General features: G+C 44.3%; 1 protein-coding gene across 2 annotated transcripts in view; it reads right to left on the bottom strand.

Moving 5' to 3' along the window:
- Window positions 1-2826: 2826 nt before the first annotated feature.
- LOC138672547 (cell surface glycoprotein CD200 receptor 1-B-like) overlaps window positions 2827-14437 on the bottom strand; it is a 58770-nt gene continuing 47159 nt past the window's right edge. The window contains exons 4-5 of one of the 2 annotated variants that reach the window (XM_069760630.1): window positions 5352-5452; window positions 2827-3001 (exon numbers count right to left, since the gene is read on the bottom strand). In XM_069760630.1, the coding sequence (XP_069616731.1) occupies window positions 2966-3001; window positions 5352-5452 (137 nt within the window). In that variant the 3' untranslated portion in view covers window positions 2827-2965. The remainder of the gene's footprint in view (window positions 3002-5351; window positions 5453-14437) is intronic. The other variant, XM_069760631.1, reaches the window with a different exon arrangement.

The following is a 14437-nucleotide window of genomic DNA, read 5'->3' as shown; positions in this document are numbered from 1 at the left end:
ATATATATCTATATATATAATTGCCTAAGGGGTACTTCCGTCTTTCTGTCTGCAACTTCCGTAACGGAAATCCCGCATCGCTGCTTGGCCTCGCCAGCTGCCTGTCATGGCTGCCGCGACCAATCAGCGACGGGCACAGTCTGATTAGTCCCTCCCTACTCCCGTCCAATCAGTGCCCGGCGCCCGCTCCATACTCCCCGCAGTCACCGCTCACACAGGGTTAACTGTGGGCTCAATGTGACTGGATTCCTAACTGTACGAGCCTTCAAACTATAGATCCTTTATTGTACAAGGAGTGAGACTGTCAAATCTCTTACAAAAATTGATGTATTAACTACTGTGCAAGTAGTGAGACAATGGATTCTTTACTTTACGAGCAATAACACTATGGAGCTCACTGTTACAACATAATGTAATAGTCGATTCACTGAACAAGTTCAAGAGTGCCCGGACGCCTTTCTCAAAAAATATAATAGCGATGGTTAAGAGGATCTGATTGTGTGATACGGTGTTGATTCAGGGATTTATTCTGTTTTCCATATCTGGAAATGGGAAGGAGTTTTTCCCTCAATATGTGGCAAATAATCTCAGCTTCATGCTATTTATTTCCACATGTAGTGGAGCATACATGAATATACAGGTGTAATACAGCTGTGCTCAAAAGTTTACATACCCCGGCAGAATTTTTGCTTTCTTGTCCTTTTTTCAGAGAATATGAATGATAACACCAAAACTTTTTCTCCACTCATGGTTAGTGGTTGGGTGAAGCCATTTATTGTCAGACTACTGTGTTTTCTCTTTTTAAATCATAATGACAACCCAAAACATCCAAATGACCCTGATCAAAAGTTCACATACCCCATTTCTTAATGCCGTGTATTGCCCCCTCTAACATCAATGACAGCTTGAAGTCTTTTGTGGTAGTTGTGGATGAGGTTCTTTATTTTCTCAGATGGTAAAGCTGCCCACTCTTCTTGACAAAAAGCCTCCAGTTCCTGTAAATTCCTGGGCTGTCTAGCATGAACTGCGCGCTTGAGATCTCCCCAGAGTGGCTCAATGATATTGAGGTCAGGAGACTGAGATGGCCACTCCAGAACCTTCATGTTCTGCTGTAGCCAATGACAGGTCAACGTGGCCTTGTGTTTTGGATCGTTGTCATGTTGGAACATCAAAGTACATCCCATGCGGAGCTTCCGGGCTTATAAGTGCAAATTTTCACCCAGTATTTGCTGATAATGTGCTGCATTCATTTTTCCTTCAACTTTGACCTAGTTTCCTGTGCCTTTGTAGCTCACATGTAACACTCCAGGTTCCTGGTTGTTACAATGGCATTGCTTTCCTTATAGGGAGAGTGATGTCATGCCAGGAAGCGAAGAAAGATCTCTTTTATGAGGTAATCACAAGCATACGACATGTTCTTACTCCAGGCCAGAAGGGGGAGCTCTGATCCAGTTTATATCCCCTATATATATGTTCTGGCTGGAGGGAAAGTATGGTCAGTCAGTCAGTCAGTCAGTCTGTCAGAGAGACAGAGGAAAGGGGGCGTGCAGATGAGAGGATCTGCAGCTCCTTTGAGGAAAGTGTGGGGCCGTGCAGCCACGTGAGGTGCTGCAGCTCCTAGAAAGCAGAGAAAAAAAGGAAGGAACGAGCTGTAGAGAGCGTGAAGGAGGAAAAGAAGCAAAGGAGAGTAAGGAGCTGGAGGAGAGCTGCGAGTGGGCTCCGTCCGAGCTAAAGCGCAGATACTGGTAGCCGGAAGACCGAGGTTGTGCAGTACATCTCACAGCAGAAACCGGCATGATAGCAGGACTTCAAGTCACCTGACAACCTCAACACCCAAAGACACAGTGGCACAGAGAGCCTGGGTCGTGTTAGAGATTCTGTAAAAAGGCTTGAGCCACCTGTCATAAGGGTTAGTGTCCTACCTGCAAGGGGGGCAGAGAGAAACGTGAGGACCTTGAGAGAGGCCTAAGGCACCAAGGGACTACACCACAGCACTAGTAGGAAGGCTTCCAACCCCACCTAGTAAGTGAGATTCCCAACTCGCTTCCAAGCCGGCCGGCCCATACCAGCACCTGTGATCCGGTACCCTGGACTGTGGCTGCCTGAATACTACAGTAAAGAGGTAAAGAGACTGCAGCTTGGGTCCTCCGTTTCTTGCTACACCATCTACCATCTTACTACTAAAAAGTTCTATCCACGTATCTTACAGTATATAAATATGCAGTTGGATGAAAATGTGTTTGCCCCCTTTCTGATTTCCTATTCTTTTGCATGTTTGTCACACTTAATCAGTGGCAGTAATCACTCAGGTCTGTGTATGGATAGTGAATTGGAACTCAGCTTTCCAAAGATGTGATAAACCACAGTTAATTCATGGTTTAAGGGGGTGGGGTGGCAAGTACTTTTTACACAGGGCCCTGTAGGTTTGGATTTCTTTTTATCTTAATAATAAAGGCCTTCATTTATAAACTGTATTTTGTGATTGTGTTATCTTTGTCTAATATTTACGGTATATATGTTTGGTGATCTGAAACATTTAAGTGTGACAACCATGCAAAAGAATAGGAAATCATCAAGGGGGCAAAAACTTTTTCCCACAACTGTATATTTGTGAGTTATTCTGTTAGAGGAAGTGATGAGATCCAGTAGAGATCTTCTTGCTTATTGGAGGTGTTGTTGTCATTGGGGTTCTTTGGGTAGAACCCTCAGGTCATTAGCGCGTAATTTTTTAATTTCTCTGGGCAATGAAAATCTAGAACCATTCAATATTTCATCAAGAATTTAAAGAAGGACTAAAAGGATAAAATCCGACCAAAAGAGTATGAGAAAAACTTTACTAAAAGAAAATAAAAAAATTTACAACAAAAACAAGAAAAAGACAATAAGATTTAAGAAGTTAAAAAAAATTGTAAAATCCATTTCTGATAATCCAATCAATAGAAACATCATCAATCCGTGTTTCTTGTTATCGGTCTTCAGTCTTTTGCTCTCCGGGAATATTCTGTCAGTTATAAAACATAAAAATATTAATCATTCAATGCAATAATAACAGAGTTCTTATAGAATCAGGAGCACAAGAAAGAAATGTTGATTTTTCTAGTACATCAAATATTAATTGATCGAAGGTTCTCTGTGTTGTTGAATAGAACATAAAGCAGTAAAATAATCCTGTGTGATACATAATTACAACATATCGGATCGGTGAGCTCGAGACTAACATTGGGGGATGCCGAGACTGCAGTCACATCCAGGACCTGGAGTCTGATGGTCTCACCGACCCTCTGGAGTCTCACAGACCCTCTGCCTTATCTAAGGACACCAGTATTATAGATGGTCCATAGTCTTATTTTTACTCTTGCAATAATTTCCAGGATCTTCTATTTTTGTCTGGAGGCGTTTACTATAGTACACGTAAAGAAAGTGAATAAATGCAATAATAGCTCCCTCCAGAGTCTGAAGAGAGCAGTGCATCTGCAGCGCCCCAGAGATCTGGTCGTTGCAGTAATGTCGCTCTGCCGCTAAGGGGAGTGATGGTACGTCTGATGGCACTAAAGGAATTCTCCTAACCAGGTATCACCAGAACACATTACACTTCACACTCCGGCCACTAGGGGGAGCAAAAGGCTTTATTTATTGGGCCACTCCTCACACTGGTAAAACTAGAGGTTGGGGAGGAAGTTAGTCAGAAGCTGACTGGGTTGGATTCAGGCAACATCCTGTGGCAGGGGGTGTTGCAGGGAGAAGACACAGGGGGGTCCCTGTCAGGCATGGGAACCTGGCAGGTGCCTAGCGAACAGAGCAGAACGTAATGGAACCGCGCCTGCACTTCCTTGCGGCGGTATCCTAAGAAAGAGACAAGAAGGGAAGGATATTGTGGAACAGTGTAAACGAGATCAAGCAAAAAGGAGAACCAGTAGGAGTCGTGCCGTGAGACCGAGGCAACATCCTACTGAGGCGCGTAGCCGGTGGCCGGAACACCGCGGGAGTAACTGACTCTAGGCCTTACTTCGAACTCCGCAGGACAGTTAATTATAGGTTGGCTATCTACCTTAAATTTCCTAAGAAGACATAGGGGGCAACAGTGGGAGAGGGGTGTCTCTAGGGTCCTGGAAGACCTCCTGGCCTTCCCGTCATACGGGTGCGTCCTAGCAAAAAACATACTGGGGGACGAGAAACTAGCAACATCTGGAACTAAAGAGAGAGAGAGAGCTGTAGAGAATGACAAACGAGAACAGCAGTTGTGAGGACTATTCCGAATGCTCAGCAGGGTAGGACTACAACACACAGGCGCTAGTGGTAGGCACTGATTTCCATCTGCGAAGGAAACTCTGGATGTGCCCATCAGACCGGCCGGTCTCAGATAGCCCTGTTAAACGTGCTCTGGGTACTGTTGTGAATTCTGCTCTTGGGCTCCCTCCGGTGGTTATGAGTGGTAGTGCTGCGGTAGTTGGATCGCAGCATTTATCAGGTGTATCTATTTTTTGCAATTTGGGCTGGGCTATATAGCCTTGCTTGATCCTTTAGTCAGTGCCAGTTGTCCATTGTTTTTGGAGGATTCACATCCCTTCTGGTCTCTCCTGTTTGCTGTGCTTTTCTTCAAAGATAAGTTCTGGCTTTGTTTTTGCTGTCCACCTGCTGTGGACCTTATAGTTCTGTGCATTTTCATGTTTTTGTCTTGTCCAGCTTAGTCTGTGAAGGATTTTTTGCAGTCAGATGTGGTGTTTTGTATTTTCTGTGGTGGATATTTTCTAGTGTTTTAATACTGACCGCATAGTACTCTGATCTATTCTTTCTTTTTAGCTAGTATGGCCTCCTATGCTAAATCCTGATTTCATTTCTGCGTATGTTATTTCCCTCTCTTCTCACAGTCAATATTTGTGGGGGGCTGTTTTTCCTTTGGGGATTTTCTCTGAGGCAAGATAGGTTTCCTGTTTCTGTCTTTAGGGGTAGTTAGATCTTAGGCTGTGTCGAGGGGTCTAGGGAGTGTTAGGTACCCCCCACGGATACTTCTAGTTGCGCTGTTAAGTTCAGGGTTTGCGGTCAGTACAGGTTCCACCTTCTCCAGAGTCCGTCTCATGCTGCTCCAAGGCCGCCAGATCATAACACCCGTCCCCACACATCAAATTGTACCTGGTAGAAGTCAAGGCAAGATCTTTGAAAATGATGAAAATGACCATACATTTAATTGTGTTTACAGAGAACTTTTAACTTAATTTATGTTTTGTTAGGATATTTGTTTAGATGCTGGAATGAATAAACAATGACCATCTTACTGAAGTTTGTTTTTGATTTTACACTGTGAATAAGCGTTAGCTGGCTGGAAACACCTAGTATGAGTATAATATAAGTACCTGGCACTTGATCTTTAGATATAGAAGAAATCCTATGAAGAGTACAGTGAAGATTACGGTGACAATCAATCTCATAATGTTATCAAATCGAAATTTATATCCTAGAAATCAAGATAAAAGGTTATATAAACAATGAAGTACGACAGGTGGCCGGTATCTGAAATGGCGTATGAGAAGCTATTTGATTGGGAACTGGAAGGTTTTGTGCAGCAAGGAAAGTCCAGAGGCCCACTACGGTATGAGAAGAGTCAGAAGAATTTGTGAGAGGTGTTAGTTGGCTAAAAAAAATGCGTGAATTAATACTAAGACTTGCTCAGCAGGGACACTGGGGTAAGCTGCTGGCACAACATTCTCCCGATATATCGCATGCAGGCGTGGTAAGCGCCTTACCCCCTACTCCGCCATTATTGTTTGTGTCCCACACAGAAGAATAAATGTATGTATACATAAGAATGTACAGTCAGTACGGAAAGTATTCAGACCCCTTTAAATTTTTCACTCTTTGTTTCATTGCAGTCATTTGGTAAATTCAAAAAAGTTCATTTTTCCTCATTAAGGCTACGTTCAGATTAGCGTTGCGCGCCGCTGCGTCGGCGACGCAACGCACGACGCACGCAAAAACGCTGCGTTTTTTGATGAAAATCGGACGCAAGAAAAATGCAACTTGTTGCGTTTTCTTGCGTCCGACGCTAGCGTCAAAAACGACGCACGTGTCGGAAAACGCAACAAGAAAAACGCATGCGTCCCCCATGTTAAACATAGGGGCGCATGACGCGTGCGTCGCCGCTGCGTTTCCCGACGCAGCGTCGGGAAACGCTAATCTGAACGTAGCCTAATACACTCTGCACCCCATCTTGACTGAAAAAAAAACAGAAATGTAGAAATTTTGCAATTTTATTGAAAAAGAAAAACTGAAATATCACATGGCCATAAGTATTCAGACCCTTTGCTCAGACACTCATATTTAAGTCACATGCCGTCCATTGCCTTGTGATCCTCCTTGAGATGGTTCTACTAAACTGATAGGACTTGATTTGGAAAGGCGCACACCTGTCTATATAAAGGTACCTTCACACTGAACAACTTTACAACGATATCGCTAGCGATCCGTGACGTTGCAGCGTCCTGGATAGCGATATCGTTGTGTTTGACACGCAGCAGCGATCAGGATCCTGCTGTGAGATCGCTGTCGGAGCTAGAAGGCCAGAACTTTATTTTGTCGCTGGATCACCCGCTGACATCACTGTTATGTCTGCTAATGAAAGGTGTTATGAAGGCAATCCAGAGACACAGTGCGCCTAGCGATCAGAGCGCACACAGTGATCTGACAAATACCCAAAAACAAAGAAACGAGCTCTGAGACGTGGAAACTCTGTAGACCACACACCTGATCCTATCCTAAACACAACTAATAGTGGCTGTGGATTGCGCCTAACAACTACCTAGGCAACTCGGCACAACCTAAGAAACTAGCTAGCCTGAAGACAGAAAAATAGGCCTGACTTGCCCCCAGAGAAATACCCCAAAGGAAAAGGCAGCCCCCCACATATAATGACTGTGAGTAAGATGAAAAGACAAAACGTAGGGATGAAATAGATTCAGCAAAGTGGGGCCCGATAATCTTAGACAGAGCGAGGACAGTAAAGCGAACTTTGCAGTCTACAAAAAACCCTAAAGCAAAAACCACGCAAAGGGGGCAAAAAGACCCACCGTGCCGGACTAACGGCACGGCGGTACACCCTTTGCGTCTCAGAGCTTCCAGCAAAACAAAAGACAAGCTGGACAGAAAAAAAAACAACAAAATAGCAAAAAAGCACTTAGCTATACAGAGCAGCAGGACACAGGAACAATCAGGAGAAGCTCAGATCCAACACTGGAACATTGACTAGGAGCAAGGATAGCAGCATCAGGTGGAGTTAAGTAACGAAGCAGCTAATGAGCTCACCAGAACACCTGAGGAAGGAAGCCCAGAAGCTGCAGTACCACTTGTGACCACAGGAGTGAATTCAGCCACAGAATTCACAACAGTACCCCCCCCTTGAGGAGGGGTCACCGAACCCTCACCAGATCCCCCAGGCCTACCAGGATGAGCCGCATGAAAGGCACGAACAAGATCGGGAGCATGAACATCAGAGGCAAAAACCCAGGAATTATCTTCCTGAGCATAACCCTTCCATTTAACCAGATACTGGAGTTTCCGTCTAGAAACACGAGAATCCAAAATCTTCTCCACAATATACTCCAATTCCCCCTCCACCATAACCGGGGCAGGAGGCTCAACAGATGGAACCATAGGTGCCACGTATCTCCGCAACAACGACCTATGGAATACATTATGTATGGAAAAGGAGTCTGGGAGGGTCAGACGAAAAGACACAGGATTGAGAATCTCAGAAATCCTATACGGACCAATAAAACGAGGTTTAAATTTAGGAGAGGAAACCTTCATAGGAATATGACGAGAAGATAACCAAACCAGATCCCCAACACGAAGTCGGGGACCCACACGGCGTCTGCGATTAGCAAAAAGTTGAGCCTTCTCCTGGGACAAGGTCAAATTGTCCACTACCTGAGTCCAGATCTGCTGCAACCTGTCCACCACAGAATCCACACCAGGACAGTCCGAAGACTCAACCTGTCCTGAAGAGAAACGAGGATGGAACCCAGAATTGCAAAAAAATGGAGAAACCAAGGTAGCCGAGCTGGCCCGATTATTAAGGGCGAACTCAGCCAACGGCAAAAAGGACACCCAATCATCCTGGTCTGCAGAAACAAAACATCTCAGATATGTTTCCAAGGTCTGATTGGTTCGTTCGGTCTGGCCATTAGTCTGAGGATGGAAAGCCGAGGAAAAGGATAGGTCAATGCCCATCCTACCACAAAAGGCTCGCCAGAACCTTGAATCAAACTGGGAACCTCTGTCAGAAACAATATTCTCAGGAATGCCATGCAACCGAACCACATGCTGAAAGAACAAAGGTACCAAATCAGAGGAGGAAGGCAATTTAGCCAAGGGCACCAGATGGACCATTTTAGAAAAGCGATCACAGACCACCCAAATAACTGACATCTTTTGAGAAACGGGAAGGTCAGAAATGAAATCCATCGAAATATGTGTCCAAGGCCTCTTTGGGACCGGCAAGGGCAAAAGCAACCCACTGGCACGAGAACAGGAGGGCTTAGCCCTAGCACAAATCCCACAGGACTGCACAAAAGTACGTACATCCCGTGACAGAGATGGCCACCAGAAGGATCTAGCCACTAACTCTCTGGTACCAAAGATTCCAGGATGACCAGCCAACACCGAACAATGAAGTTCAGAGATAAGTTTATTAGTCCACCTATCAGGGACGAACAGTTTCTCCGCTGGACAACGATCAGGTTTATTCGCCTGAAATTTTTGCAGCACCCGCCGCAAATCAGGGGAGATGGCAGACACAATGACTCCTTCCTTGAGGATACCCGCTTGCTCAGATAAACCCGGAGAGTCGGGCACAAAACTCCTAGACAGAGCATCCGCCTTCACATTTTTAGAGCCCGGAAGGTACGAAATCACAAAGTCGAAGCGGGCAAAAAATAACGACCAACGGGCCTGTCTAGGATTCAAGCGCTTGGCAGACTCGAGATAAGTCAAGTTCTTATGATCAGTCAATACCACCACGCGATGCTTAGCTCCTTCAAGCCAATGACGCCACTCCTCGAATGCCCACTTCATGGCCAGCAACTCTCGGTTGCCCACATCATAATTACGCTCAGCGGCCGAAAACTTCCTGGAAAAGAAAGCACATGGTTTCATCACTGAGCAATCAGAACCTCTCAGCGACAAAACCGCCCCTGCTCCAATCTCAGAAGCATCAACCTCGACCTGGAACGGAAGAGAAACATCTGGCTGACACAACACAGGGGCAGAACAAAAACGACGCTTCAACTCTTGAAAAGCTTCCACAGCAGCAGAAGACCAATTAACCAAATCAGCACCCTTCTTGGTCAAATCGGTCAATGGTTTGGCAATGCTAGAAAAATTACAGATGAAGCGACGATAAAAATTAGCAAAGCCCAGGAACTTTTGCAGACTTTTCAGAGATGTCGGCTGAATCCAATCCTGGATGGCTTGGACCTTAACTGGATCCATCTCGATAGTAGAAGGGGTAAAGATGAACCCCAAAAATGAAACTTTCTGCACACCGAAGAGACACTTTGATCCCTTCACAAACAAAGAGTTAGCACGCAGGACCTGAAAAACCATTCTGACCTGCTTCACATGAGACTCCCAATCATCTGAGAAGATCAAAATGTCATCCAAGTAAACAATCAGGAATTTATCCAGGTACTCACGGAAGATGTCATGCATAAAGGATTGAAACACTGATGGAGCATTGGCAAGTCCGAACTGCATCACTAGATACTCAAAATGACCCTCGGGCGTATTGAATGCAGTTTTCCATTCATCTCCATGCCTGATTCTCACCAGATTATACGCACCACGAAGATCTATCTTAGTGAACCAACTAGCCCCCTTAATCCGAGCAAACAAGTCAGATAACAATGGCAAGGGATACTGAAATTTAACAGTGATCTTATTAAGAAGGCGGTAATCAATACACGGTCTCAGCGAACCATCCTTCTTGGCTACAAAGAAGAACCCTGCTCCCAGTGGTGATGACGATGGGCGAATATGTCCCTTCTCTAGGGATTCCTTCACATAACTGCGCATAGCGGCGTGTTCGGGCACGGATAAATTAAATAATCGACCTTTAGGGAATTTACTACCAGGAATCAAATTGATAGCACAATCACAGTCCCTATGCGGAGGTAGGGCATCGGACTTGGGCTCTTCAAATACATCCTGATAATCAGACAAGAACTCTGGGACCTCAGAAGGGGTGGATGACGAAATCGACAAAAATGGAACATCACCATGTACCCCCTGACAACCCCAGCTGGATACCGACATGGAATTCCAATCCAATACTGGATTATGGGTTTGAAGCCATGGCAACCCCAACACGACCACATCATGCAGATTATGCAACACCAGAAAGCGAATAACTTCCTGATGTGCAGGAGCCATACACATGGTCAGCTGGGCCCAGTACTGAGGTTTATTCTTGGCCAAAGGTGTAGCATCAATTCCTCTCAATGGAATAGGACACTGCAAGGGCTCCAAGAAAAACCCACAACGTTTAGCATAATCCAAATCCATCAGATTCAGGGCAGCGCCTGAATCCACAAACGCCATGACAGAAAACGACGACAAAGAGCATATCAAGGTAATGGACAGAAGGAATTTGGACTGTACAGTACCAATGACGGCAGACCTAGCGGACCGCTTAGTGCGCTTAGGACAATTAGAAATAGCATGAGTGGAATCACCACAGTAGAAACATAGCCCATTCAGACGTCTGTATTCCTGCCGTTCAACTCTGGTCATAGTCCTATCGCACTGCATAGGCTCAGGTTTAACCTCAGGCAATACCGCCAAATGGTGCACAGATTTATGCTCGCGCAAGCGTCGACCGATCTGAATGGCCAAAGACAAAGACTCATTCAAACCAGCAGGCATAGGAAATCCCACCATGACATCCTTAAGAGCCTCAGAGAGACCCTTTCTGAACAAAGCTGCCAGCGCAGATTCATTCCACTGAGTGAGTACTGACCATTTCCTAAATTTCTGACAATATACTTCTATATCATCCTGACCCTGGCACAAAGCCAGCAAATTTTTCTCAGCCTGATCCACTGAATTAGGCTCATCGTACAGTAATCCGAGTGCCAGGAAAAACGCATCGACACTACTCAATGCAGGGTCTCCTGGCGCAAGAGAAAATGCCCAGTCTTGAGGGTCGCCGCGCAAAAAAGAAATAATAATCAAAACCTGTTGACTAGGATTACCAGAAGAATGAGGTTTCAAGGCCAGAAATAGCTTACAATTATTTTTGAAACTTAGAAACTTCGTTCTATCTCCAAAAAACAAATCAGGAATAGGAATTCTTGGTTCTAGCATATATTTCTGATCAATAGTATCTTGAATCTTTTGTACATTTATAACGAGATTATCCATTGAAGAGCACAGACCCTGAATATCCATGTCCACACCTGTGTCCAGAAACACCCAAATGTCTAGGGGAAAAAAAAAAAGTGAACACAGAGCAGAGGAAAAAAAAAAAAATGATGTCAGAACTTTTTCTTTCCCTCTATTGAGAATCATTAGATGGCTCCTAGTACTGTTATGTCTGCTAATGAAAGGTGTTATGAAGGCAATCCAGAGACACAGTGCGCCTAGCGATCAGAGCGCACACAGTGATCTGACAAATACCCAAAAACAAAGAAACGAGCTCTGAGACGTGGAAACTCTGTAGACCACACACCTGATCCTATCCTAAACACAACTAAAAGTGGCTGTGGATTGCGCCTAACAACTACCTAGGCAACTCGGCACAACCTAAGAAACTAGCTAGCCTGAAGACAGAAAAATAGGCCTGACTTGCCCCCAGAGAAATACCCCAAAGGAAAAGGCAGCCCCCCACATATAATGACTGTGAGTAAGATGAAAAGACAAAACGTAGGGATGAAATAGATTCAGCAAAGTGGGGCCCGATAATCTTAGACAGAGCGAGGACAGTAAAGCGAACTTTGCAGTCTACAAAAAACCCTAAAGCAAAAACCACGCAAAGGGGGCAAAAAGACCCACCGTGCCGGACTAACGGCACGGCGGTACACCCTTTGCGTCTCAGAGCTTCCAGCAAAACAAAAGACAAGCTGGACAGAAAAAAAAAACAACAAAATAGCAAAAAAGCACTTAGCTACAGTTAGGGCCAGAAATATTTGGACAGTGACACAAGTTTTGTTATTTTAGTTGTTTACAAAAACATGTTCAGAAATACAATTATATATATAATATGGGCTGAAAGTGCACACTCCCAGCTTCAATATGATAGTTTCCACATCCAAATCGGAGAAAGGGTTTAGGAATCATAGCTCTGTAATGCATAGCGTCCTCTTTTTCAAGGGACCAAAAGTAATTGGACAATGGACTCTAAGGGCTGCAATTAACTCTGAAGGCGTCTCCCTCGTTAACCTGTAATCAATGAAGTAGTTAAAAGGTCAGGGGTGGATTCCAGGTGTGTGGTTTTGCATTTGGAAGCTGTTGCTGTGAGCAGACAACATGCGGTCAAAGGAACTCTCAATTGAGGTGAAGCAGAACATCCTGAGGCTGAAAAAAAAGAAAAAATCCATCAGAGAGATAGCAGACATGCTTGGAGTAGCAAAATCAACAGTTGGGTACATTCTGAGAAAAAAGGAATTGACTGGTGAGCTTGGGAACTCAAAAAGGCCTGGGCGTCCACGGATGACAACAGCGGTGGATGATCGCCGCATACTTAATTTGGTGAAGAAGAACCCATTCACAACATCAACTGAAGTCCAGAACACTCTCAGTGAAGTAAGTGTATCTGTCTCTAAGTCAACAGTAAAGAGAAGACTCCATGACAGTAAATACAAAGGGTTCACATCTAGATGCAAACCATTCATCAATACCAAAAATAGACAGGCCAGAGTAAAATTTGCAGAAAAACACCTCAAGAAGCCAGCTCAGTTCTGGAAAAGTATTCTATGGACAGATGAGACAAAGATCAACCTGTACCAGAATGATGGGAAGAAAAAAGTTTGGAGAAGAAAGGGAACGGCACATGATCCAAGGCACACCACATCGTCTGTAAAACATGGTGGAGGCAACGTGATGGCATGGGCATGCATGGCTTTCAATGGCACTGGGTCACTTGTGTTTATTGATGACATAAGAGCAGACAAGAGTAGCCGGATGAATTCTGAAGTGTACCGGGATATACTTTCAGCCCAGATTCAGCCAAATGCTGCAAAGTTGATTGGACGGCGCTTCATAGTACAGATGGACAATGACCCCAAGCATACATCCAAAGCTACCCAGGAGTTCATGAGTGCCAAAAAGTGGAACATTCTGCAATGGCCAAGTCAATCTCCAGATCTAAACCCAATTGAGCATGCATTTCACTTGCTCAAATCCAGACTTAAGACGGAAAGACCCACAAACAAGCAAGACCTGAAGGCTGCGGCTGTAAAGGCCTGGCAAAGCATTAAGAAGGAGGAAACCCAGCGTTTGGTGATGTCCATGGGTTCCAGACTTAAGGCAGTGATTGCCTCCAAAGGATTTGCAACAAAATATTGAAAATAAAAATATTTTGTTTGGGTTATGTTTATTTGTCCAATTACTTTTGACCTCCTAAAATGTGGAGTGTTTGTAAAGAAATGTGTACAATTCCTACATTTTCTATCAGATATTTTTGTTCAACCCTTCACATTAAACGTTACAATCTGCACTTGAATTCTGTTGTAGAGGTTTCATTTCAAATCCAATGTGGTGGCATGCAGAGCCCAACTCGCGAAAATTGTGTCACTGTCCAAATATTTCTGGCCCTAACTGTATACAGAGCAGCAGGACACAGGAACAATCAGGAGAAGCTCAGATCCAACACTGGAACATTGACTAGGAGCAAGGATAGCAGCATCAGGTGGAGTTAAGTAACGAAGCAGCTAATGAGCTCACCAGAACACCTGAGGAAGGAAGCCCAGAAGCTGCAGTACCACTTGTGACCACAGGAGTGAATTCAGCCACAGAATTCACAACACATCACTGAATCAGCGTGTGTGACACCGATTCAGCGATGTCTTCACTGGTAACCAGGGTAAACATCGGGTTACTAAATTTGCTGACTCTTCTGAGAGTTCAGGTCACCTATTTTTAGGAATTTTTTAGTGGAATTTATCAGAGCAGTGGAAAACATGAAGATATCTACTGCTCCCATTGTGTTCCCTAAATGCTGACTACAAGATACAGCTAGCTCCTCCTTGTGCTGGTTGTCTACAGTGGTCAACATAAATGATTACACCCCTTTAAAAAATAATATTTTAATAAATATGTCACTAAACATAAGAATAATTTCCAAATTATTGACAAGATTGAGTTTCATAGAAAAATGTTTAACCCATAACATGAGAGTAAGGTTAATAATATAACTTTCATTAGAAAATCTTTAGTTTTACTCAACTTA

This window comes from Ranitomeya imitator, chromosome 3 (assembly GCF_032444005.1).
Source record: "Ranitomeya imitator isolate aRanImi1 chromosome 3, aRanImi1.pri, whole genome shotgun sequence".
Classification (NCBI taxonomy): domain Eukaryota; kingdom Metazoa; phylum Chordata; class Amphibia; order Anura; family Dendrobatidae; genus Ranitomeya; species Ranitomeya imitator.
This window is presented reverse-complemented; position numbering and strand designations above follow the sequence as displayed.